This window comes from Carassius carassius, chromosome 38, assembly GCF_963082965.1.
Source record: "Carassius carassius chromosome 38, fCarCar2.1, whole genome shotgun sequence".
NCBI classification, from domain to species: Eukaryota; Metazoa; Chordata; class Actinopteri; order Cypriniformes; family Cyprinidae; genus Carassius; species Carassius carassius.
The window spans coordinates 20,106,455-20,133,480 of record NC_081792.1 but is presented as its reverse complement, the minus strand read 5'-3'; the positions used below and the strand labels follow the sequence as shown (position 1 = coordinate 20,133,480).

Sequence of the window (27,026 nt, the reverse complement as noted above, 5' to 3'; positions counted from 1 at the left end):
CTCCACTGTAATGTGAACGAATCAGTTCCTCTACGCTCTCAAACTAAGTTTTTATCATTTCTGTTATTTCTATCAGTCTTAGGACACCAAAAGAACTAGAAAAACCAAAGGCACTGGCTCAACAAATTTGATAAAAAATCCCAGTGTGTTTAAATACAAATGAAAGCACTTGGTTGACTCCTTTCAAAGTACTTATACTCAATAATTCAATGATATGTTATAAGTTTTTCCTCATTTATTTGATCAGTTTTGTGGAATAAGGCAAAGCCACTGCAGGCTCCCTTATTATAAAAGATGTTACTTTAAGGGACACCTTCATTAATGTAATATAACTTTTTTTAATTTTTATAATATAAACATTTTATGCAAATGATTCTATCAGGCAAGCCTGTTTGTCATTAGTCAATGGCTAACATCAATGTAACGGCACTGACACTTGGCACTTGGAAGACAAAATAGAGTCTGTTTGGTGTTGCAGGTCTGATGAAATTTACCACATTTGTTGTATTATCGCTGCTGGTTGAAATAGAGAGGTAACTGGAGCTGCACTATTTCAACCCATAAGGCAGCTCTCAAGCATGGTGACGATAAGGAAGAATAAAACCTTTTAAAAAATATCTGACCCTGACTGACCTGAACCGCATTTCCTCTGCAGGGAAGCTATTTGCTGTTTTATTCAGGATGCAGGAAGCAGAAGTGATTGTGTTGCATCGGATGGAGGGAGTGCAACGGTACAACACTTAATCCATCACAAAGACCCACGCAGGGGAAACCGTGATGGAGGACCACACGTGGACAGGATCCATCAGATTAGAGATTAGGTCTGTGAGAGAAGCCAAAAGCGTGTTTAAGCACAACTATGGCGTATGGAGGGCGGGAGGTGATGGCAAATATAGATGGAGGTCAACTTCACCCAACCAATCACATGTTTATATATCCTTAAATGGACTGTGTTGATCAAACTTGACTGCAGACTTTATAACCTAAACAGGAAATGGTTATCTGTCAATCAGGACTGAGTTGGAACTTGCTCCTTATAGGTTGTAGCTTAATATTGGGTCGGTTTGGAGAGAACTCACTGTTCAGACATTAGCATTGAGAGAACGAACAATATGTGCTGATACACAGCAAGCAATGCTATTAACTGGAGTTTACTAGTCCACCGCTGCTCTTTAGATGAAAAGAAAGGTGCAAGGAGCACTTAACTCAAAGCGGCTTAATGATCCCTAAATTACAGCTGGACCTAAAGACAAACATGTCTTCATCTCGTGCTGGGGCGGCTGACAGGCGGATGGCCTATGCCATATAATTATGTGTACATGAAATGAGGGTGATGTGCATTGCAAACCCACTTTAAGTTCCTTGGAATGGTCATTGAAATCATTCTGTACTATTTTGTGATTGTTGTTATTGTTTTGTTGCTGTATAGATTATAGAGTGGCTGTTACCTAAAACACTAGTCTGTAGGTTTCTGATTTCACATCATAACACTGAGAGGGCTTAAGTGGATTGTTCAACCAAACAAATAAAAATAAAATGGCATCATTTACTCACCCTCATGCTGACTTTCTTCGGTAGAGGAAAGGACAAATTTTGAAGAATTACTTGGTTGATCTTGGTCTGGACTGTCAAGCTAAAAAATGACAAAAATAAAAACACTATAAAAGTATTCTGAACCTGCCATATGGCTTTAAAAGTCATGTCTGTAAAGTCATGAAATACAGTGCACATCATATGGATCACTTTTATTAATGTTTTGGGGTGCTTTTTTAGGCCCATATTCACTTTTTAGAGTGAATATTATATTATATTATATTATATTATATTATATTATATTATATTATATATTTTCATGTGCATATATAAACAAAAGAATACACTCTTACAATTATTTTCTCTTTGTGTTATAAAACAGAAATATCTCTTTAAGACAGAATCACAATGTAACTATTGAGACGGAAAGAAATGAGTTCATTATCCATAGTGGAGATAACATGTAATTTCACACAAAAATCCATTGCAGAATAACACTAGGGACTTGTGTCACTGTAGACAGATTTCAGTAATGAGTTTTTGTTTTTTCCAGACAGACGCAAATGAAATCAGAGATTAAGCTGTTCTATCATGACCTCAGGCTGTAATTTAATTCACACTTGTACTGTAGATTCAATAGGTTTTGTTTCTTAGGAATCAGCGGTATGTTAACAGGAAAAACTCTTTTTAAATATATGTCTTTTCCATATTCATCTCCTGGAACTGAATTTGTTCCACGGATTGACGATGAGAATGAAGTCAGCACTGGAATGACACTTTAGGATCCTGTCTTTCGAGTTCACAGAAAGCTCAGCTGTCTGTCAGGCCAGATTGTAGGCTGAGAATAGCAATGACAGCTGGTTAAGAAAAGGCAAAAATAAAAAGGAGTGGGTCATTGAGACTTAAAAACAAATATATAGTGAGTGAGTCAGTGAATAATTCATTTAGCTGATGTTGTGCAGTGTTGCACGGTTCTGCTATGGCTTTGTGTGGAACTATTTTCATTTGAGTAAAAACAAAACGTCTAAAATTTAAGTTACATAAGTTACTTTGCCGCCTCCTTTTTTCCCCATACAGCTCCAAATTGCTGAATATTCTTCAAATATATATTACAAAGAGATGTTTTCTACAGCCATTGTAGTGTTTTAGTGGACCTAGAATCACATGAATAAATTTGTCACGCTGTTTTCCTTGAAGCCTTATTCTGACAAGCAGGAAAGATTGTATTGCTCTCCAAGCCTTTTAGCATCAAAAGATTTGAGGACCTCAATAATGAACTCTGTCAGGTGGCTCTAAAAGCACTAAGTCACAGTGACCTCCCGCTTTGTATAAGCTAGAAAAGTGAAATGGGTTTTTGCCTCACTGACTTCAACTGCATTCGTTTGTACATACAAAGTAGCAATTCATCAGTTTGGTGATGTTTCGGTATTCATGCATGTGTCCATCTCATTTGGTCTCTGCATTTTGGGAGTGAGTCATGTGCTATTAAATGTATGACTCCTCAGACCCATTAGACGCCGTCACCAATGATTTAATTTATTCCTTGTGTGCCGAGACATTACCAAACTGGCTCCGTAAAGGCATACATGATCAGTATTTCAGTTTCTTGCTGCGATTCTGCTTTCCACTTCAGAGCTGAAGATCTTTGACAAATAGCACATGTACATCTTGAGGCTAACATTGAAGAACAGATGTTAATATGGCTGTCTGGACTCCCTTGGTCTAGTTTTAACCTGTTTTAGTCTTCCTGTAGGGATTCTTAGTTCAGGACGAGAGCAGGGAAAAGGAAATAAGAGAGGCCCTTTGAGATTTTAGTCTAATTAGAGAACATCACTTCTCGGCCGTTAGACACCAGATTCCAAGATGTGGCCACGTGGGAGCTATTCGTGTTGACTTTTTCATTTCTCTTTTGGATGAGACTCCTAAAACCAAGCTAGTCTACACTGTGAGGTTATTTTCTCTCGCCCCACAGACACTCTAAACTGCACATTTGGGCGGGCGATAGTATCTAGGCTTTGCCTGAGTGACGCCCATTGTTTAGGTAATGATGTCAGAAAGGAAATGCGTAAGCCAGGCCGCCCTCTTTGTGTAAGTAGACGGGAGGAGGGAAAAGATTATAGAGATGTTATAAATACAGCTGTGTGTGTGTGTGTGTGTGTGTGTGTGTGTGTGTGTGTGTGTGTGTGTGTGTGTGTGTGTGTGTGTGTGTGTGTGTGTGTGTGTGTGTGTCCAGAAGACAACTGATCCTTGTCTGTGAAAAAGGCGTCAGCTGGAAAACATTTTTTACATTTTTTTATGCACTTTAGAAAGTTTTTAGGTTTTCCTCATTGAGGCTTTTTGCATTTGAAAGGAGAGTTCATCCTAAGAATAAATGTTTATTTAGTCAGTCTCGTGTCGTTCCAAACCTGTGTGACTTTTTTTCTTATGTGCAATTTTATTTTATTTTACCTAAAAAAAATACCTGCCAATCAAGGTCTATGGGGTCCAGTTTTGTTTTAGACCCACTGGCTTTTTATTGCATAGACAAAACAGTTGTTCTTTTGTGTTTTCCACAGAAGAAAAGAAAGGGTTTGGAATGACATGAGGGTGATTAAATGATGACACTTTTTGGGGTAAAGTATCTTTTTAAGGCAATAGAAATCCACACAGCTGCTTTAATTCACATCACAAATTACAAAGCTGGGTTGTAACTTTCTTCAGGTTTCATCATGGGTGTGTAAACTGGCCGTTGAGTAAAGAACACTTTTTGGCTGCACTTCTCCAGTCCAGTCTGGAGCGTGTGTGCGACACGTTACGAGCTCATATTACTGCAGCCGTTGAAACCTGAGAGAGCGCCGGACTTCCTCTATCCAATCCATCCAGTTTTAGTCCATCCTGTGATCGGTCTATTTATAGACTCACATCCCTTTGTCATTCTAGAGGGGCTTCCCGATCCTTTCGTGGCTTTCCAGCCTACGTTCTTTTGGCTCTTTTGCTCCAGACTCGGCGGGCCGGCCTGTTCCCTCGTCTTTGGGTCGGGCTGGTCGTTTATATTCCGACCATCACGTAGGCTAATTAGTTTTCCTGACTGTGGAATTCCCGCCCCTTCTCTGCACACCCCTCAGAGCACCCCTTCCACAAAGTCAGAGGAAAAAGGAGAGAAGGAAAGAGTGCTCACAACGGAGACGGTAAGGAATTAGTGGACTTTAGTGGGACTGAAAGTGTGCCTGTTTTTCCTATGAGACGGCTTTGCCTGGCGAGGAGATGGGAAGCCACATGCCAAAGAGATGTTGATGTTTGTAGTGATCAGAGATCGACATGTGGTGTTTGCACTGTGCTTCAGACAGAAGCCAGTCTCTGCTGGAACTGGGGAGCTGGTAAGATTTATCTGTGTATGTGTCTGTGTGTGTGTAAGAACATGTATAGAAGTAGAAATAAGTTTAAAGTGTGTCTCTACTGTGTTTTTATTCATTGGGTCGTGGTGTATCGTAGAATCTGGATGTGTTTGTAAGTAGATCACAAATGTTTTATGAGACATCTTGCTCTGTGGCTCTTTGTTTCATTTACCTGCTTTCAATTATAGGGGATCTTCCTGTCTTGCGCAAACCCCTCCATTGTTGCTCTGAGCACACTTCTGCTTCTAGTTGTGCTTTTGAGTGATGTTTCAGTTGATCAGACACATTTATATCCATGTCATTTCCATGAAAATTTGCAGTAATGCCATTCAAAATTTTTCCTTTTCTGTTTTTCTTTTTGTCATTGATGAACTCTATCCATCACTGATTGTAAATGCAGATTGTGTTAGTCAGAAATGATAGCTAGAATAGCTTTTTTTCAGTGAGGTCTCTACATTAGCCATTTTGCATGTTTTTATTGCTAATGCATGAAGTATTTGTGTGTGTGAGTTTTTCAGTTGTGTATTTTCCTAACTTGCTCATTGGAAAGTGCCATGGTGGCATTGCCAACAAAACAATTAGATCTTATTAATCATAACAAACAGAGACATGTATGTATATTAGTGGATCAGGCCTATTGAAATTCATGTAATACCAGAATAAGTGTTGTTGATGTCAGTAAAACAAGCTTTATTTGAACAATGAGTACTTTATGTAAGATGCCGGAGCATTTCCCAGTCATCAACAGGGCTGCATTCATGCAAAGTTGCACTCTTGTGAATGCAGCCTGACTGGTCCTCTAAGGCTCTCAATCCTGGATTTAAACCTTGTGTCATGTGAGGGTCTTAAAGATCACACACATACCGAACAATGACAGTGAAACATATATGTGCGTAATTCTGGGGGAAAGCCCCCATCTGTAATTTTGACAGCTTCTTCTGTCCCCACAAAGCCTCAGAAGCCTGAGGTTGTTTAGGGCTCAGTAAGATTTGCTTCTTTAAATTACTTTTTTTTTTTACATTTAGAAATATCCACAAAAATATTAAGCAGTACAATTGTTTTCAACCTTGATAATAATCAGAAATGTTTCTTAATAAATAAAATCAGTTGTCAGGGTGGCAGTAAAACCATTAGAGCTTCTAAAGGTTCAGGACATGAAAAAAAATCCAAAATTAGCACCCAAGAGTTCAAATGAAATGTGATTTAGGTCGTGAAATGTAAATGAGCTTGTTAGTTTTCTTTGTTGGATTCAGCATCTACACCTCCACTTCACAGTCAATTAGATGAGGTAAGCTCAGCAGAAATTGCTGCCTAAAAAGAAATTTTTAAAAAAAATGCAGAATTGTGGACACTTCTGTTGTACTTTAACTCATGGGAATTGTAGATGATTGAAATTGCCAGTGATTAGTTCCTCTTTATATCTGCATGTTGTAAGTCAACAGTTTCTTGGCTTTGAGTTTCAAACAAGTAATTAAGCTCTGAGAGATAGAGGTTTTCTTTTGAGATTCTCATTAAGGTGAACTCCAGGGGAGAGCAAGAGATGGTGCATTTCATCTTCTGTCAGATCCTAACACCTCACCATCTTGTTAGCACTTGTGTTCTTTTACCCTTTGTCAGAACCTCCCATATTTCTCTTAGCTGGACATGACTGAAGCCCAAACCAGTCCTATAGAAACGCCTCATCTTGCTGCCTAATGAGACCCTCTGGAAAATACAGAACTTGGCCAGCTGTCTTGAGTTATGGATTTGAGAATGACAGCCTCCGCTGTCTTCACATTTCGCTTGATTAAATAAAACCGCCCATTTATATACTGTAAACTACATTTTGGGTGTGATAAAATACAGATATTTTGTTGAAGAGATGGTTTAGCCAAAAATATCACCCTCATGTTGTTCAAAACAGATTTTTTTATTCTTGTGTGAATGATTCCTTTAAAGCTGGCTGGACTGAAATGCCCATTGGTGCCCCTAGTGGTCTGTTTGTTTCATTACAAGACATTTTTGGAATGGCGCAAGAAAGTAAGTTAAAACTTGACGCACTTAGAAGCTAATCTGTGCCCATTTTAACAATTATCCCATTTCTAATTAGTGTTTTGAGCACCAGCGTATAGATTTGAGAGCACAGTCCTCAGCTCAATTAAGGCTTTCTTCCTCATTAAATTCAATTTGCTATTTCGTTCACGGTCTTATTAAATAACATGAGCCAGAAAATTTAAATGAGAGCTGGATTGCCACTCATTCAGCTTTATCCCGCCTTGTAGTTTAAATTTAGCGACTCAACCTTGAACATTTAGCCCATTGTTTTGCCCTGAGATGAATGGATGTCCTCCATTTCAGCAAGTTTTTCCCCCACACCATCACTGTGATGATCTCTAAACACTTCCAATGTATTTATTTTCTTACATTTTTCCATTGAATCTATTCACAGACCTGTCATCTGGCATCCTCAAAGGATTAAATATCGCTTGTGTTCATAATAATTGCGACTTTTTCAGGCACCATCATCTATCAAAGTTTAGAGGGAGTCTAAACCTGGCTCTACTCAGAGAGATGAGATGGCAACCAAACAAAATGAAAATTGTATTTGCTGCCACCCTTCAAGGGGTCCCCTGAGAGCTCTTTCAGGAGACATCAGGCATCAGACACCGGAAGTCATTCGAGCTGCATAGCCTCAGTGCAGAGATTTGGGGAAATTGGCTGCCAGATTCATCATCTGAATTACCTTGTGTCGTGTTTCCATATAACATACAATCACATAAAACAAAACATGGTTATCTTCCTTTATTACCAACCTCTGTGGACAGGGTGAAGGTATTTATGTGTGCATGTAGAAATATACATGAAACAAGGGCTACTGAAGTTACAGCATGAAATAGACAAAGCAGTCGGTGTAGTCTTATTCCTAAATGAATAATTCTTATGATTAAGTTCTTTTTAGTGAATAATATACAGCTTTTAAGTGTGAGATTTGAATAAGTAGTGTTTCACGAGTACAGTAGAGTGACTTTTGTTCATTTTATATTTACTTATAGATGAACATTGTGATTTTTGTCAGTACCATTTTATACAATTGTTCATTTAGTGTTGATGATATTACCCTAAGTAACCCTAAGGCCAATTTTTAGATATTAGATATTTTTATACCTTCAGTATTATTATTATTTTAAGTTTTAGTCATTTATCATGTTTTTATTTGTACATTTTTATTATTTTTTATTTATATTTGATAAGTTATTTTATATCAGCTGTATTGTGTGGCATTATGTGTGCACAATAATTGGCATGACCTGTGAGTCTGAGGGAAATGTTCATGTCTGATTGTCGTGTTGACCTCCCTTTTGAATCTGTATTTCAGAGTATTTTTACAGAAGCAGCAGGTGAATACAGACCTGGCACGAAGTGTGAGAACACTCTCTATACCTTCGACCCATCAAAGTTTATCTGCTGGCACTTAGTTGATAAAAGGAAGTACAAGTGTGTAGATGAGAAGCAGTAAAGGTGCAAAACAAACATGTACTGAAAGAATTCAGATTTGGATATTGTGGAATATAATGACAGCTGAAGAGTAGGATACCTTCTTGGATCAAGATCCTTCTTGGTGCTGGGACAATATTTTCATTAAAAAAAAAAAAATCTAAGCATGCATTGATATTAAAAGTCTGGCAGATACAGAAAAGCTGATAATTATTGTCAATTTATGGCTGATATTATAAATATATACCTCTTTGTATAATAAAATAAATTATAGAAAATTATAAATAAAAATTATAATGTACCGTATGAAAGATGGAAAATAATTTGCTTAACATATATATTAAATCTTGAACCAGCCTCATCCATAAGAATTTTGTCACTGGTCCTGAGATTGACTATGATAAGACTACTGTATGTTTCTAACATCATCAAAATCACCTATATCTGTCATATCTCTTTCACTGGTGTAACTGATATGTATTGTAATCAAATAACCCTCATTATGTACTTTGACCTTTCCAAACAATCACATTAGAAATGGCGTGGCTGAAGTATGTGTGATTGTTTTATCTGTTAACTGATGTATCACAGTTTTCTTTTAACTCATCCCCTCGAGCAACAATAGCCATTTTCTGCAGCAGGTATACCTCTGCTAAGGTGTTGACAGGTAGGAATTATGCTGTTGGTTCTCTGAGCTATGGTCCAGAGTGTGTCGTTTGGTGTGTGAGCATGATGTATGTGACAGCTGACACTAGACTGTTTTATCATAGTATGCAGTACTGGAGGAATAAGCAGCTAAAAACACATACTACGGAGGCAGTATGTTATAAAAAAGTACATAGATTAAAACTCATGGATTACACCAATGTACTAAAGTAAATGCTAACATAATCAATTGAAAGATAATCTCTGGGGGTTCTGTGTTGAGACTGTTGTTTGAACATCCAGTGAGCGGTGAGTTTTGTCTGCAGGAAGTGTTGATCATTCCACTTATATTTTTGCCCAAAGAGTCCGTGTATTCGTTTCTCTTTATTTATCTTGACAGAGATGCACCATACCATTGTGTGTTACTATAAAAGTAGTCGTTTGCTTTTATGTTCAAAGCTCAACTTGTAATCTCATGCGTAAACTTGTGGGAGTAGATAAAGGGATTTACAAGGAACTTTGATTTGTGTCTGGAATAACAAGGTGGCACGTGTTTTATGTACTGTATGGAATGCTGGTCTGTAGAACTTGGTCTGAATCTTCATATTTTGTCATATTTAACAGAGCCATGAATGTGACTTTGCCATTTGTATTTAATGTGATGAAAAAACAGAGCATTTATTGGAAAATAATGACGTTATCTGAAAAGTCTAATTCACAAACAGATGAGTCAGTTATTTTTAGTGAATCAAAAACAGACCATGTGATCAGTGTAGTGTGACTCGTTCAATTTTTTTATAACCCACACTATCAACTTACAATTTCTTTCTTGTGCTGTCTACAGTGTGGAAGGTGAGGCTCCGGGTGGTGAGGCAGGCCCCTCTCTAGAGAACAGTGGAGGTTACTTACGAGGGCCGGTGAGCCGCAGTGCCATCATCAGTGGTGAGCACTTCGACGGCCCACCACTGTATGCTCACGAGGTACGGCAGCGCCCGCGGCGACCCAAACTCCAGCATTCCCAGTCGATCCTTCGCAAACAGGCAGAAGAGGAGGCCATCAAACGCTCACGATCACTGTCTGAGAGCTATGAGCTCTCAACCGACCTCCAAGACAAACAGGTAGATTTCTTCATGACCTTTAACGGGAATGCTACCAAGAAACCATAAATTCTCCACCAACTATTTGTATTCATATTGTGATGAGTGTGATTGAGGTTCAGTGGCTTCATCTTATGCTTTATTTACTTAGCCTCAAAGGACTGTGTAAATAAATCTAGTTTGTTGTAGTTGGGTGAACATTAATTCCTTCAGGTTGCTTGTGGTGACTGGATGTCTTTTATATGAAGTAATTTTATACAGTCAAAGGCTGATATGAGATGAATGAGAAACTTTTTAGGATTTGTGAGATGAGAATCATAAATGCATGCTGGGAGAGTGATTTGTATTCAGAGTGACTGTGTCATGGTACTATCCAGTGGCGTGCTTCCCACCGTCTCTGTGTGAGGTCCCACAGATCTGAGAAATGTGATTAGTTCTGCCCATTCTTCAGGCTAAAAAGGTCTTGAGCTGGCTTTTGCATGATAGTGGGTTACAACTGGTTTCTTATGTACCATGCTAAAGGCGTTCTTCAGTCCATGATGCCTTTATAAGGGATGAAATTGTTTTATCCATCCTATCTAGCAAAATACCCAAGCTTTAATAGTTAGAACCATGTGTGGCTTAAATTTGTATCTTCTATTTATGTGGCTTACCATTTTTGGCTTGAGGTTTGGTCAAGTTATATTGTGTCATGGAAGGGAGAACAAAATCCCTGTCAACTTTAAAATTCTGTAAGACTTAGGAAGGAAGGGACATTTGCACGTTTGGGTTTTACTACTAACACTAAAAGTTGTGTGTAATCTTTATGTGTTTCCACAGGTGGAGATGCTGGAGCGCAAATATGGAGGGCGTTTTATAACCCGACATGCTGCGCGAACAATCCAGACTGCCTTCCGCCAATATCAGATGAACAAGAACTTTGAGCGCCTCAGGAGTTCTATGTCGGAGAACCGCATGTCCAGACGCATAGTTTTGTCCAATATGAGAATGCAGTTTTCATTTGAAGGACCTGAAAAAGTCCACAGTTCATATTTTGAGGGGAAGCAGGTGTCTCTTACAGACGATGGCTCTAAACTAGGAGCCTTGGTGCAATCGGAGCGGGGGGAGATGGTCCCCACCAACATGAAGTCACCTGCGGTCCAGAGCGATTTCACAGACGCCATTACAGAGCTGGAGGACGTTTTCTCTCGACAAGTGAAATCATTAGCAGAGTCGATAGATGATGCTCTGAACTGTCGCAGCCTACATGGAGACGAAGGACAGCCAGAGCCAACCAGAGGTCATCCAGACAGGGAGCAAGAGGTTACCTACCAGATCAAGCCTTCCCACAGTAGTGACCACCGTAAGCGAGACGAGATGACAGCCTCGTATAGCGATGTGACACTTTATATAGATGAGGAAGAGCTCTCCCCTCCTCTTCCTTTATCACAAGCAGTTGACAGACACTCTAGCACAGAGTCAGACCTCCGTCTACGTTCTTTGAACTCCTCGCAGGATTACTGGTCTCTAGCTCACAAGGACGAAAAGGCCGACACAGACACTAGCTGCCGAAGCACCCCGTCTCTGGAGTGTCAAGAGCAGAGATTGAGGATAGACCACCTTCCCTTGCTCACCATCGAACCTCCCAGCGATAGCTCGGTTGAACTGAGCGACCGTTCTGACCGAAGCTCTCTCAAGAGGCAGAACGCTTACGATCGGGGCATTGCCAGCAAGCAGGGCAGCCCGAAACACATCCCCTCTCATGCGCTACCACCACGGGGACCAGCAAGAGATGACGATGCTCCTCGGCATCGGCCACGGCAGCTGGAGAGCCACCTGGCAATCAACGGCACTGCCAACCGGCAGAGCAAATCTGAGTCGGACTTCTCTGACGGTGATAATGACAGCATCAACAGCACTTCCAATTCCAATGATACCATCAACTGCAGTTCGGAATCTTCATCCAGGGATAGTCTTCGAGAGCAGACTCTCAGCAAGCAGACATATCATAAAGAGACCCGCAACAGTTGGGACTCACCCGCGTTTAGCAACGATATCATCCGCAAGAGGCACTATCGTATCGGCCTGAACCTTTTTAACAAGTAGGTGAAGTGTGAATGCATGCTTTTGGTTGTAGAAAGCTAGTTTGGGAAAAGAGTATTTGAGTGGAGTAGAGAGTCCATTCGAAATCCACTCCGGGTTTTCCATTTTCTGCCTCTATAACAATTTGAACACTGTGAATGTAAAGCAGCATTAGCAAACTTAAGCAAAGCAGCACGAAGCACAGCTTAATTACAGGTCATTACTACTCAAGAAGCTTCTTATTACAAAACATGGCAAATTTGCATATTATAAGTTCAAAATACTTGAATCCATTTTTCAAGGTAAACATGACCATGCTTGTTTCAGTAAGGTAAACATTACCACACTAAGTTGTTTCAGTATGTTTTTTATGTTCATATGCATATGTTAGCATGATTATGATGTGAATTGTTCCAAGCATGCAATTCTATTATATTTGCACATTTTGAACATTTTAAATGTTACATTAATGCAGTTGGCAGATGTTTTTTCTCAAAAGTGACTTGCATTCAAGCGATCAAGCCTACGACATTGGCATTGCTTGTGTCATGCTCAAATATTTGAGCTAGAGGAACACACCTCACTCCAGGCAAAAATGATGCTACTTCGCTCCTCAATCCCATGCCACTCACATACTCTGTTTTGGAGTGTCATGTTTCAGTTGCATTGAGTAATGATTTTCATTAGCGCCAGTCGGAGCTGTGTTAATAGCTGTGAAAGATCTTTGTGCGCAAACAATGCGCGAGCTAATGTTATTTCAATTATTATCTAAACCAAGTGCAAAAAGAGCAATAGACGTGTGTTTTCCTTTTCCAGACATTCATTACAATTTTGGCTCATTTAATTATTCAGTAGGTGTCTGTGTGCATGCATGTGGTGCTGTTTGATTGCCACACAGCTCTCTAAATTTGATTAGCGATCAAGCAATTAGAACTGTGATGAGAACACTATTAGTTTAGTTGGGATGTTGATCAAGGAAAGCACACTGCCCTCATACCAGTTTACCATCTGTGCACTTAAGCTAATTCTTTTTTTTTTAAGCTCCATATAATAACATAGGGATTATCTTTGATCATTTATATTGCAATCATGAGGTATTTCAGATTAGATTTCATTTCTTATTGAATGGATTAAGGTGTTTGCTTGCTGCTGGGGCTGTGCATGTTTATGTGTGAGAATCTGTTTGTTCATTTAAAGCCTTGTTTAAAGTGGGAACATCTAATCTTGTATGATTGTGGATTTGCTTGTTTTTGCACTAGGCCATTAAGTTCCTTTTAATTTTGTATGGTAACAGTCCAGTCACAAGAACATACTTGAGCTGAGATGCTTAGTCACACTTTGGGACCAATACAGGCACTGTTCAGACTCTTGATCTTCTTTTACTGTTTCCAGGAAACCTGAAAAAGGCACCCAATACCTGATTGAGCGAGGATTTGTCCCAGACACACCTGTGGGAGTTGCCCATTTCCTGTTACAGAGAAAGGGGCTGAGTCGACAGATGATTGGCGAGTTCCTGGGCAACAGGCAGAAACAGTTCAACAGAGATGTTCTTGAGTAAGTTTAACCATTTTAACTGGGTTAGTTGGGTCTATTGTATATACATAAACAGTCATTTAAAGTGAAGTATACTCCAAAGCCAATTTATATCAAATATGAAGTAATTTTTAGCACTTTTTGTTTTGTGCATGGGTTATTTACAATACGTTGTCTCTGCCCATTAAACCAGAACTAGTAAAAGTATATTATTATAGAAAAAAATACACAATTCAGTTTTAATCTAATTAATTTACTGGCAGATGCTGCAGTCTTTTTTTTTATTATTTAACCAGTCCACGCCCCAAGTAAACCATATGTGACCTACATAAACAAAAAAGAAAAAACAAATTCTCCAAAGAAATAAAAATAAAGAAAAAAAATTATACTGGATTTCCATCATGATAATCTTTCATCTTTAATTGAGGCTCCTCTGTAATTATACTGTTCGCTATCCTTCACTGTCCTCGCCTCAGCAGAATTAACTTGGTAAATGACATTAAGCCAGTATCACTAAAGCATTTATGAATTTATGTGTTCCCTCCTGAGATAAACTGACCACCGTGTCTAAGCCTTTTAAGCTCATGTGGCTTTGAGCGCATGTATGATCAAAGATCATAGTCCATTGTTTTAGAAACTGGTTCTTTACAATTGTACTCATATCCATTTAGTGTCCTCTTTTTAAATTGAATGCATTTATAGGATCAAAGGTGGAAAAAATTAATTCCATTTCAGAAAATTGAAAACTGGTTAATTTTTGTTGTAACCACAAGAATTTGCTGTAATTGTTAGTGACCCCTTGAAATGACTGCGCATATGACAAACGATTATTCCAGACAGTCCTCTCTCACATCAAAGTGTGAGAGAGGAATAAAATGTATGGACTCTTGCACTGCTTTGTACGTATTGAATAAGGTGTCTGGATTCATGGAGTACTTTTCTGAAACAATGTGCCTGGGAATGAATCAGCTCATTCTCACTCTTAAGTTAACTCATCCTCCCTTTTCAATCTGCCAGTAACGTCAAGATAATGGGGGCAGATAAGGCCATGCAGTCTGTGTTCAACTCAGTCAGACAGCACTTTTTTTAAAGGCACTTCCTTGAAAAAAAAATCTGTAAATCTTGACTTATGAGATCAAATGCACTCTGTGTATCCCTGGAGCAAAATGTACCTCAGATAGCTTTGTATGCCCCATGGTTGTGATTTAGAGACTGATAGAACTTGCTTTTATCGGAAAGACTAAATTTGTCTCCTTTTTCCTTTGTCTAAAAGCAGTGACCACTCTCAGTTTAAGATATCTTCATGTGTGCTGTGAAAATAAATACAATTCATTGAAATAGAATGCAATTTTTCCCCCAGAAGATTTCCAAACTAATATGAAATACATCATCCTGGATATACAGTGCATGAAAGAATGTAGCGGTCCTTTGACTTTGTTCATTATCTTTTTCCAGCTGTGTGGTAGATGAGATGGATTTCTCTGCAATGGAGCTGGATGAGGCCTTAAGAAAATTCCAGGCACATATCCGGGTGCAGGGAGAGGCACAGAAGGTGGAGCGACTCATTGAAGCCTTCAGGTGAAAAACATTTCAGTTCATTCTTTAAAAAAAAGAAAAAGCACTGTTAAAGGAATAGTTCACACAAGATTGAAAACTCTCACTTGTTTTAAAATGTTATGCTTATATCCATCTGACTCTTGAATTAATAATTCCGGCTAGTTTTGTGAACTGACTCAACTGATCCATTAAAAATATCCAATGATTCATAATCAAAATAATATTTTCTGTTAACATGCCAAAGAGATCAAGTGCATAACTACTTAAAATTTGGTCTGTCACTTCTGTCACTCAGAAGACTTGTAATATAGCCCATAAGTCATATGAACCTCTTTTATGATATATTTATGGGTCATTTTTGGAGATTGACAACCTATCATTCATTTCAACATGTCATTGAAATTACATCAGTACAACTTATTATTCATTTCCATATTTTGGAAAAGAGTGGCCAGGATATTCACCTAAAAATTCACCTCTTGTTTTCCACATAGACAGTAAGTCATATGGGTTTGGACTAATGTTAGGGTGAATAAATAATGACAGAATTGTGATTTTTGTGTGAACTGTACTTTTAAGAGAAGCTTGGCAATTAGATAATGAAAATGGGACAATTATAATTTTCATTGAAGCCTTGTTTAAGCCAGAAAAAGCCTCAGACAGCATTGTTCGATCGGCTCTCAAGGACCGTCTGTCATTTGAGCGATCACACTGGCTTATAACGTGTGTGAAGATAACTCCAACGGTTGCCTGCTTACCACCCATAGGCCTTCAAAAAATATTGTTATAGCTAAACCCTTTGAGGCAGACATCTTTCCAAATAAACAGTTTAAAGTCCATTCAAGTGTTATCTGAAAGAATATAGCTCTTTAACAGGATGGCAGTTTTACTCTTCTCTTTCAGGCTTGTGCATCTAGAACCAATTACTCACCAGAGCAGCTATTGATTCTGTAGAAGTGCAGTCTCGTATTAATTTGTTTCACTTTGTTCATTTGTTGTAGTTGTGTTTATTATTTCCATTCAGTCAGCGCTACTGCATCTGCAACCCGGGGGTGGTGCGTCAATTTAGGAACCCTGATACCATCTTCATCCTGGCGTTTGCCATTATACTCCTCAACACGGACATGTACAGCCCAAATGTGAAGCCAGAGAGGAAGATGAAGCTGGAGGACTTTGTAAAGAACCTTCGTGGTGAGATTCGCATTAACATTTTTCATTGAAAACTGAATCTGTTCCATCCATAAATTCCCTTCAAAGTCATTCAGAGATTTTTATGATACTAAATAAAATACTCAGATTTACTCTAATTAAACTTAATGCATGTGCTCCAGACTGATGAATGGCTTTTTTGGGATAGCAATGACATCTCTCTGGTCACAACCAACAAGCAAAGCAAACAGAGATTCACATTTAACTTCCATATGTAAATATAGTCACGTTGTAATTCAGATGTGCTTGACCTACATTTCTAATTCTGTCTTTTGCATGCCCCTAAATATCCAATCTCTTTTGTTTTTTTGCTTCCTGTGCACAGGGGTGGACGACGGAGAGGATATCCCAAGAGAGATGTTGGTAGGCATCTATGAGCGAATACGGAAGCGAGAGCTTAAAACTAACGAAGACCACGTCTCCCAGGTGCAGAAGGTGGAGAAGCTCATAGTTGGCAAGAAGCCGGTGAGTGTCATTGTCACTTTTGTCTTCCACACTTCTATCCAAACCATCTTGTAGTGTCTTTATTGCAGAATCAGTCCATCAGTCCTCTATCCATCATGTTGACCCCGGTTCTAGAAATGACACTTTATCGATTCTAGTCACGGTCCAGTGGTGTGAAAGGATCCAGGGACATTGGTTAAACATGTTCCTTCCTTCTCTCACCTATCTTGTGTCTTTATCCCCTTGTGACTCTATACAGTGTAGATCTATAGGTTTTATTGTTCGGTCAGTAACTATTCGCAAACACTTTTTTTATCCTCAAGAGCCATGTGACATTGAGACTCTTAGTAGATTCTTTATCTACAAGATGTTTTTCTTTATGACAGATCTAATTCCTACCTTGAGATCTTTACAGTGTCTGATTGTGGTGTCTGTGCATGTAAGTCATGTGGCGAGAGCTGTGTGATGCTCTACAATGATAAATGCGATTTGCTTTTGCACAGAGGCCTTTTAGAGTAACCTAAAGATTAAATCTACTGACAGTTCACCTGCTCTGAACTCAACCACCTTAATATGCAGCACAGTGAGTTACAACCATAGAACTTATTCAGTGAAGGCAGCTTATAGAGTATATTACATATTTAATGTGACACTACTGAAAATTATAGACCTGTTTTAAATAGATTTTGCCATTTTAAATATTTAAATACATATAGTTTCATCTTTTTCAGTGCAGTGATCCCTTTGTGGATGGGGAGAAACAGAGAAGGAACCCCGCCATTACATATTATATAAAAAAAAAAAAATTAAAGATGATATTTTAAGCATGCCATTTAGGCTGAACTTTAGTTTCTTAACCTTTAGCTTAGCTTAGCATATTTGATTTATTATTCATATTATTATTATATTTTTTTTAAGTTTGGGGTGGGGGTTTTTTGTGTATTTTTTTTTTTTTTTTGAAAAAAATTTTTTTAGGTTTCTAAAAACGGGCCGAGACTTCCTGTCAGAGTTTCAAGCAGCAGCAGTTTTGCTCTTCATTAACCTTCCTTCTAACCCCATTGATACAGCACTGCTCACGTCTGAGAGGTAGATGGAGGGGGTCTTGATGACAAAAGACAGAGACCACTCTCTGACCTTCAAGCCTCCCTTCAGTCCTCTCGCTATGATCCTTACTCATCAGTTTCTTTTTTTTACTTTTCAGATCGGGTCTCTGCACCATGGCCTTGGATGTGTGAGTGTAATGTTTACAGTTTTTATTCCTCTTACAGTCATTAAACAATTTAAGTCAGATAACCATGGCTACAAAAGTTATCTTCAATACAATAAATTCTTTTATATGAGGTTTTCTTTCTGCTCTTTCTGTATAACAAAGGAGGTTGGGGCGTGGGGTTAATATTATCTAAAAAATATTTAATAAACAAAAAGATGTATTAACTAAAAATATAATCATTATTATACCTATTTTAGTTATTGAATACTGCACTGTATATACTATCTTCTATTTTTTATTATATAGTAAGTGAAACTATAAGCATTATTCCACATTACTAAACTATATTTTTTTTCAGTTAATCATGTTTGAATGTAATATTTCTGAGTATGACATTCTGAACATCACTAGGTTTCATTTATGGACCAGGTTCGAGCGAATCAATATTTGTGTCTCACACACAGGTGCTGTCTCTACCACATCGCAGACTTGTGTGTTACTGCAGGCTGTTCGAAGTGCCGGACCCTAACAAACCTCAGAAGCTGGGACTCCACCAGAGAGAGATATTCCTGTTCAATGACCTTTTAGTGGTACGAAAGCTCACACTTCATATCCCATGAGGCAAAACGAGACATGTAAAAACAGGAAAAAAGAGACCGAAGTGTTTTACATCATATAGCGTCTTTTGTTATGTTGTTAAGTTCTTCTTGTTATGACTGTGAAATGGTCAGCGAGACATATTTAGTCTAATTCTATGTCAGCAATTGTGTACATCATATTTCCAAAAGACAATCAGAAAGTGCTACTCAGCTCAAAGAAAAGAGCCAAGGATAATTAGGAACAGATGGGATCCTAATGTGACATGCTTTTGATTCAGGTCACTAAGATTTTCCAGAAGAAGAAGAATTCGGTGACGTACAGCTTCAGGCAGTCCTTTTCTCTATATGGGATGCAGGTGCTTCTGTTTGAAAACCAGTGTAAGTACCCTCAGCAAAGGGTCAAAGCCCATCTGACCCCATGTTGCCCTTTTCTGGATTGTGTTTTCCATGTTCGTACAGTTTAGCATGTCAAGTAAAAACCAGGCTTTTCACTGCACAGAAAAACATAAAGCAGGTGTTAAAGGTCATAAAATGCTTCTGCTGTTGACTGAAAACAAATTAATTTTCACAATCGAAGTATTGTATTACGATGTATTTACTCACAAAAACATTTAAATATCTGTCATATGCGAAATGTGAGAATATCGATCAGCGCGTCCCTCTGAATAGGGCACGTCTGAGTGCTGTCATGAATTGCCGGTCTGAAAATATTTATCTCCCGCTGCTGCTTTTCAGATTACCCCAATGGAGTGCGTCTCACTTCAGCTCTTCCAGGCGCGGACATCAAGGTTCTCATTAACTTCAACGCCCCCAACCCGCAAGACCGCAAGAAGTTCACCGATGACCTGCGGGAGTCCATCGCAGAGGTGCAGGAGATGGAGAAGTACAGAATAGAGTGTAAGCAGCTCTTATTCAATTTCATTATGTTGACAAGAGTGACCAGTATAGTCCACAGAAGAAAGGGGCTCGAACAACGTGCCTGTTTTTCAAATTGCACAGAAGATTTGTGTCTAAATCCAATGAAATGTGTGTGTGAAACGACATGATCTTTGAAGCTGAAATCGTTTAATGCAGCTGAACTGGAGAAGCAGAAAGGTGTGGTCCGTCCGAGCATTTCCCAGAGCTCAGGGCTGAAGAAAGAGACTGGAAATGGCACTCTAAGTCGCACCAGTCTGGATGACAGTTATGCCATGGGTGAAGGCCTCAAGAGAAGTGCCCTCAGCAGCTCTTTACGTGACCTTTCAGATGCAGGTAAATGTACAGACCCACATAAGATATGTCATGTGTTCCTGGCTTTTATTTTGTGCAGTCTTGTCAGAACAATACTTCGCCTCTTGCCAAAGTAGAGCACTGAATGGTTGCTTCTAAATTGGTGTTTGTCCACAACCATTAGTGTAGCCTCGATTATTTATCAATTAGTACTGGGTGATATTCATATAATATAACCAAGATTGTATTGGCAATTTAAAATTAATTTCCATACTGCTTTTATTTGACTATTAGGTTTGCTGAAGTCCTTGTCATTGGACTAGTTTTGAGATGAAAATTAGTATGCAAATACATGCTTTGGTTATTTTAACCAGGTTTTTTTTTTTTTTTTTTAAACCAGTGTTGTTATTGTTAACTAAAACTAAAACAAGAATTCTTAAAAACAGTTTTTGGTAAAAAAAAAAAAAAAAATTATATAAAGGACTTAAACTAAAAATATCAATTTTGCCTTGGCAGCTAACTGAAATAAGTTGAAGTAATAAAATAAAAAAAAATAAAAAAAGGCTAATTCAATATATTAATAAATACTATATTAGTATATAAATAATACTAAAAAAATGTATCTACATAAAAATTGTTTGTATCTCCATGGCCTCTTGGTTGATTTTTTTTTTTTGGAAATTTCAGAGCAAATAGACAAATATCAAGATATATAATACAGTTGTATTATCTTTAAAATATTACATAAAGATGCTGATAAAATATCTAAATAATAGTAACCTGTCACCCTGCCCTATTTTGAATGTCCTTTGCCATGGCTAATGCCGCTAGATGCATCCTGCCAAATATTATTTTCCACATTAGTTGTTTTTCCCTACTCTATAATTAAACCTCACACAATTCACAAGCTGTGATATCTTTTCACCCATGGCAGTCACTACACTGAAAAAAAGGGATGGTGTGAAGTGTGACCTCATGCTTTCTCTGTTTGTTCAACCATTTAAGAGCGTAGTCACGCTCCATACGTGTGAAATGAACTCAACCGAGCTGGCTGCTGAGTCTGATGGCAGGGAACACGACACATTTGAACTTGAGAGATGTCTGGAAAAGTTATGAACATCCCACTCCAGCAATCCTCTACAGTGAAAACACTGAAAATGTGTGAAGTATCTCTTAAATAATGCAATAAAGAAATAGTTCACCCAAAAATGGAAATATGCTGAAATTTTACAGTTAGGATGTATAGTAGATGAGTTTGTTTCTTTAGCAGAACAGATTTGGAGAAAGTTGTATTACATCACTTGTCACCAGTGGATCCTCTGCAGTGAATGGGTGCCATCAGATTGACAGCTGATAAAAACATCATAATAATCCACAAGTAATCCACACTTGTGAACTGAAAAGCTGTCCTCTATCTACACTTTTGCTTTTTCCAGTGTAAAAGTCATATAAATATGCCAGTGGATTTGAATTGAGAGGACAACAGGGGATGGACTTTCTCACTAAAGGAAGCAACAATATGGGTTATGGATTCATTATCATGGCCAGAAGCTACAGTTTGAAGTAAAAATGTCTTTATGATGGATTTGTTTCTTAAATAAACACAGCTTTTCACTTCACAAGACATTAATTGATGGACATGTGGATTACTTGTGAATTATGGTGATATCACCTGTTTGGACTCTCATTCTGACAGCACCCATTAACTGCACAGGATTCATTGGTGAGCAAGGGATGTAATGTTAAATTTCACCAAATCTGATAATAAACTCATCCACATCTTGGATGGCCTGATGCTAAGTACGTTTTCAGCAACTTTTCATTTTTTGGTTGAACTACTCAGTGGTTTCATACTGCCAGTCCAGGAGGCTGCCATATTTGTATTTGTCCATACATCAGACATAATAAAGATTATTTTTCCCACCGTTTTTGCTTGTTTTTGTTCAGGTGCTGCTGCGATCTAATGTAGGGAACAGTTTGCTTGTAGTCATCAAAGCCCAGTTTGCTTAAGATACTTGAAGATGTTGAAGATGTAGCTCTATCCTCAGTGATGTTAGGATCAGTATACCCTCATCCTTTGGCCCTTTAAAAGCTCCTGACCCACCTGACTCTACCCTCCCTCCTGTTAAACAACAGTATATCCTGCCTGTAGGCAGACAGGATATATATGCCTCTACACACGCCTCTATATACCTGACTGTTCGAGCGTGCTTTAATCTATCATATTGCATGTCTCGCTCAGGCAAGCGGGGGCGCCGCAGCAGTGCAGGATCTCTAGACAGCAATATGGAAGTAAGTACCGTAATTATAGGATGCAAGAACCTACAACAGGTTGCTACTCTGTGTGACAGAGCATTTCGAAACTGCAACTTTGCTTTATTTTCTTCTCTGGTACGTCTACTATCTTTTCTTTTCGATTGCTTCTTTGCTCAATAGTTCTCACTGTCTGTATGTGTGTGGTGTTGTTTTTGGACTAAGTAGGCCACCCTGCATGTACGGGCTTCATGTGGAGCTTATGTGGAATGACTTGGAATTCTGCCCCCGTGGCTCACGTCACATATCATAACATCTCCACGGTCCAACTTAGTCAGCATGACTCAACTAATGCAAACATCCCATGTCACGTACCGTGGGCTGCGTATGTCTTTTTATTTTCACAAATTGTTTCGATTTGATTCCTGGTGGCATGTTTCATTTGGCTGCTGCAAGTGAACAATAGAGTGTTCCATTTGAGCACTTCAAAAAGTGCAAGTCTTCATCTCCTCACAAACCTCCAACCACTTCACCTCTTTTTCTCCAGCCCTAAACACATTTTACCTCTCGGAATGCCTTGAAATTGTTTCCCATCCCATGCAGATAAGAATAATAAAGATGAGGGAGTTTAGCAAAGGTGATGCCTTATTAGACTGGATTTGGATTGTCATCCTTTTAGTCCATATAGGTTATTATGTGTGCCAGTTTGATTGGCAACCCATTCTGGAATGCAGGATAAGCCCATATGCTTGCTTTAACATTACTAAACACTAATTTATCTTAATCTTGCTTAATCTTGCTTTTTCAGCTTTTGCATGTAATGCATGGCTTTCAGGGATCTTCTTCAGTCTTTAATAAATGCATCAACTGCTGATGGATGGTCATGATCCATTGCTTGAGTACTGTGTCCTTATTTTATAATACTGACATAAATGGAATCATTTTAAGAGTACTTTTTATGAGAGACTATTTTGGGTCATAAATTAGCTTTATTTTTTTTGGTCAAAATTACACTACTATTCAAAAGTTTGGGGTCAGTAAGATTTTTTAAGGATACATTTTAAAGAATTTGAAAAAAACCAAGGATGCATTTATAATGTTACAACATATTTCTATTTAAAATAAATGCTGTTCTGTTGAGTCCTTAAAAAAGAAAAAAAAGATTGTGTCATGGTTTCCACAAAACTGTTAAGCAGCACAAAATTAATAAACATACAAAATATTTCTTGAGCACCAAATCAGAATATTTGAATGATTTCTGAAGAATCGTGTGACACTGGAGTTATGATGCTGAAAATTCAGCTTTGCCATAACAGTAAAAAATGTAATTTTGAATTATTCAAATAGAAAACATTGTAATTGTAATAAAATTTTACAATTTTATTTATGGTTTTACTGTATTTTGATCAAATAAATGCAGCCTTGGTGTACATAAGAGACTAATACAACAATTTTTTTTTTCTTACCAATCGCAGTACTGAATATCTGTTTTATGACTTGAAATATGTAATTATTAGGAATGGGAATCAAAGAATTTGTTTTAAATTAAATTACACTTAGTTTCCTTTATTAAAGTTTTTTACTTAACAAATATAACAAAAAAATAATTTAGTTACATTTTCATGATTTTAATTATTAATTAAAATGCCAACTTATAATTCAGTTCTGTTCTGAATATTTGTCTTTAACTACACTGCTTTATAAACAACTAATCAAAAGCTACACTGTTTTAAGTCTCTTTTAACAGTTTGTGGTTCTTTTTGTTTTTGACATAAACAAAAGTAATGAAAGTAAAGAATCAAATTGATTCATTCAGTGAATGAGCCATTAGACTGATTCAAACCAATAACTCCATTCTGGACCTATTTAAGAGTCTTTTAATGATTCATGGATTGGTCTGTATGTAAGACCTGTTAACAAAACTAAATGTCATGAAAATCATTGCTGTTTAGTTTTTTTGTTTTATTCAAAACAGAAAAATATATTCTTGGTTCCCAACCCCAATAATTACATATTTAAATCTCGTCAAATGAGCATTTAAAAATTTTGAGTGCAGAATGGGGAATATTAATGCAACTGTGCTCTTGACTCATTGAGCATGCTGTACATATCTTGTGTTTAACTTCATCATTCTTATTCTTTCCATCGTTCTCCTGCAGGGGTCCATCATTAGCAGCCCCCACATACGGCGTCGGGCCACTTCCAGCCGCGACTGCCCCTCCCGCCAGCAGTCCATCCCCAACTCCTCTTCACTCCTGGGCTCCCTGTTCGGCACCAAGCGGGGAAAGTCACCCTCTTTGCCTCCCCAGCCATCCCACCCAACACTAATCTCTCACACCCCTCACCCTACCAACCTGCACCACACAGCCCGTGACGGTGTCACAGTCACCGAGACCCAGGCCCAGATGCACCCCCACCACGCTCAATTTTGCCACTTACAGAATCCCCCTCCGTACCACCACCACCATCACTACCACCCCCCAGCACACATTCAACACCCGCCCCACCAATACCACCCTCCTCCTGTCCCTTCGTCCTCTCACAGCCTCTCGCACGGTCCCCACAGCCACGTGCCACACCCCTCGCACCCCTCCCACTCCCAGCATGCACCTCACCACCACAGCCAGCCTCCGGCCCCTCCTCCGGTGGCCAGCAGCACCAAGCCCAAACACAGCGGCATCAGCACTGTGGTTTGAGCCCCTCCACAAACTCTTTCCACTTGGGAATGGGACCATATTTGGCGGGGTGACCGTTGGGCCTCTCTTTAGATTGTAACGTGCAACGGATTGTTGCTGCCTACCAGGACACGAACAAAAGGGCACCTTGTCACACGTTTCAACTCATCCAGTACCCGTTTCTCCTGGAAAGGGGAGCCACACTGTGTAGCACCTGCCTTCTCATTTGGGGTGGCTAGAACTCAAATCATCAGTTCTTTCCAGTCATTGCTCAAGCTATAGAGCCCCAGATAAAGCTGCTTCTTTTAGGATTTCAGAGACTTTCAACCCTCTCAACTTTGGCGGTGAAGCAAAAGCATGCGCAAAATACTGTGGCAATTGTTTTCTTGTATTTAACTACCCAAATGCATTATAAAATAGCCTGCTTATTAGTTTGCAGACACTAAAGAACGGTTTGAAAGAAGGGTCTGTCGAAGTCGGTCACAACGAGTGGAGTTCCAGTATTTAATGTAGCTGTAGACCACACATTTCTGTGATATAGTTAGGGGACTATAACGTGCCAATTATTAAGCAGTGACTAAGTTATTCCAAAAAAAATATATATTTGCTTTGTGTATGTCGTGCATATATTATCTTGTCAAATAATAATAATAATAATATTACCAGCTATTATTATTATTGTTATAAGACAAAAATGATCCGAAGCCTCAGATAAAATCTCAGTGTATTCTTGACATAGGAGTTAGTAGTTTTCACTGATGCTGAAAAAAATGGAAATTGTTGATTGCCTTGAAGTTGGAAGATTCTCCTGGAATCTCCGGCTTGCGTTTCGCTCCACCTCCTTTGGGATCTATGTAGCCCAAACCAATCACAGGGACTGTGGGAAGGGGAAGGGGGAAGGGGCAGGGCGGAACAGGCGAGCTCATCGATGGATCCTCCACGACCTCGATTCGTCGGTCCCGGCCACCGCTGCAACATGGTTTTATTTTTTTAACTATTTTTTTAGAGATGAATAAATCAATATGAAATAAATGTTTATGGTAAAGCCGGCGTGATGGAGAAGGTTATTTTGATGTCTGACATTAGAGGTAGTGTTTGTGTTGGAGGGAAGCAGGCTGCACTTCAAAGCTGATCGAGTCCTCTCCCCATATTTCAAGAGTTAGTTTGTGCAGAGATGTTGATTTTTCTCAGCAGGCTGAGCGTGTGCCCTCTTCTGTGTGGAAATGAAGTAGATTTGATACATATTCTTCTGTCCTCCTGTGAGAATGCCTTTCACTTGCTCAGAAACACAGCTAATGTAATGTAATCTAATGTAATGTAAACTGCATATAATATGTAGGAGTGGGTCAGGTGGATGTGTTCTCACTCGGAATGGATTTGGACATGTTTTTTCACACATATCCCCTTTCTCGGTTAAATTTTTGACTTGTTTTATACTGTAAGTAGATAAATGGTGACGGAGCTGTGATTTGTGTAATAGTTTTGTGTGTCAACGCTCTTTTAACTCAAGCACAGAACTTCTGAACAGCACTTGTCTTTGTAAATAATCACTTAATGTACAGAAACCACGGCTGAAATGAGCTCGCTCTCTTATACAAGACCCGTGTCAGCAGTTACAACATTTGCTGTGCATTGTTTCTCTTCTTTTTTTAATCATGTGCAATATGTATGTTTTGGTTTTGTAAATTCAACATTTTAAATAGTTGATTCCTTGGTTCGTTTGTCTATTGTTTTTGTCATTTCTAATATCATACATCAATCCCCATATTGTTTCTCGCCCCCACTGACATCTTGTTCTCCTTGGTCTCTGTTTTACCTGCAACCTACAGTCAGGAATCTCGACTAAAGTACTCTTGCATGTATATTGTACAAAATATTCTCTAGATATTGCATATTTCCAGAGATATTATTAGTGTTACAGTTGACCGTTGTTAAACGAGTGATGATGAACATATTAAAAATCTGTAGACTTCTCTTCATGCAAAACGTCTTTATCCTGTTTCGTAACTAAATATATTCACTTAGGAGACATCTGTTTATTGTTTCTCTGGGCTTGAAAAATCAAACACTGATCATTTATAAAGAAAAATACCAGCCTGTAGCCTAATCGTAATGAAGTGCCACCGGGGCACAACCGTAAAACAATAATAATA

The 27,026-nt window shown here is 38.6% G+C and overlaps 1 protein-coding gene across 5 annotated transcripts in view; it reads left to right on the top strand.

Moving 5' to 3' along the window:
* LOC132119536 (IQ motif and SEC7 domain-containing protein 1-like) overlaps positions 1-26,859 on the top strand; it is a 187,709-nt gene extending 160,850 nt beyond the window's left edge. For 4 of the 5 annotated variants that reach the window (XM_059529586.1, XM_059529585.1, XM_059529589.1 and 1 more), the window contains 13 exons: positions 9,871-10,144; positions 10,943-12,204; positions 13,577-13,738; positions 15,173-15,295; positions 16,299-16,465; positions 16,809-16,948; positions 18,129-18,158; positions 18,602-18,727; positions 19,015-19,114; positions 19,472-19,633; positions 19,811-19,987; positions 22,188-22,237; positions 24,358-26,859. In XM_059529586.1, the coding sequence (XP_059385569.1) occupies positions 9,871-10,144; positions 10,943-12,204; positions 13,577-13,738; positions 15,173-15,295; positions 16,299-16,465; positions 16,809-16,948; positions 18,129-18,158; positions 18,602-18,727; positions 19,015-19,114; positions 19,472-19,633; positions 19,811-19,987; positions 22,188-22,237; positions 24,358-24,894 (3,310 nt within the window). In that variant the 3' untranslated portion in view covers positions 24,895-26,859. Of the gene's footprint in view, positions 1-4,644; positions 4,890-9,870; positions 10,145-10,942; positions 12,205-13,576; positions 13,739-15,172; positions 15,296-16,298; positions 16,466-16,808; positions 16,949-18,128; positions 18,159-18,601; positions 18,728-19,014; positions 19,115-19,471; positions 19,634-19,810; positions 19,988-22,187; positions 22,238-24,357 lie in introns of those variants that run through there. The other variant, XM_059529588.1, reaches the window with a different exon arrangement.
* Positions 26,860-27,026: the final 167 nt, after the last annotated feature.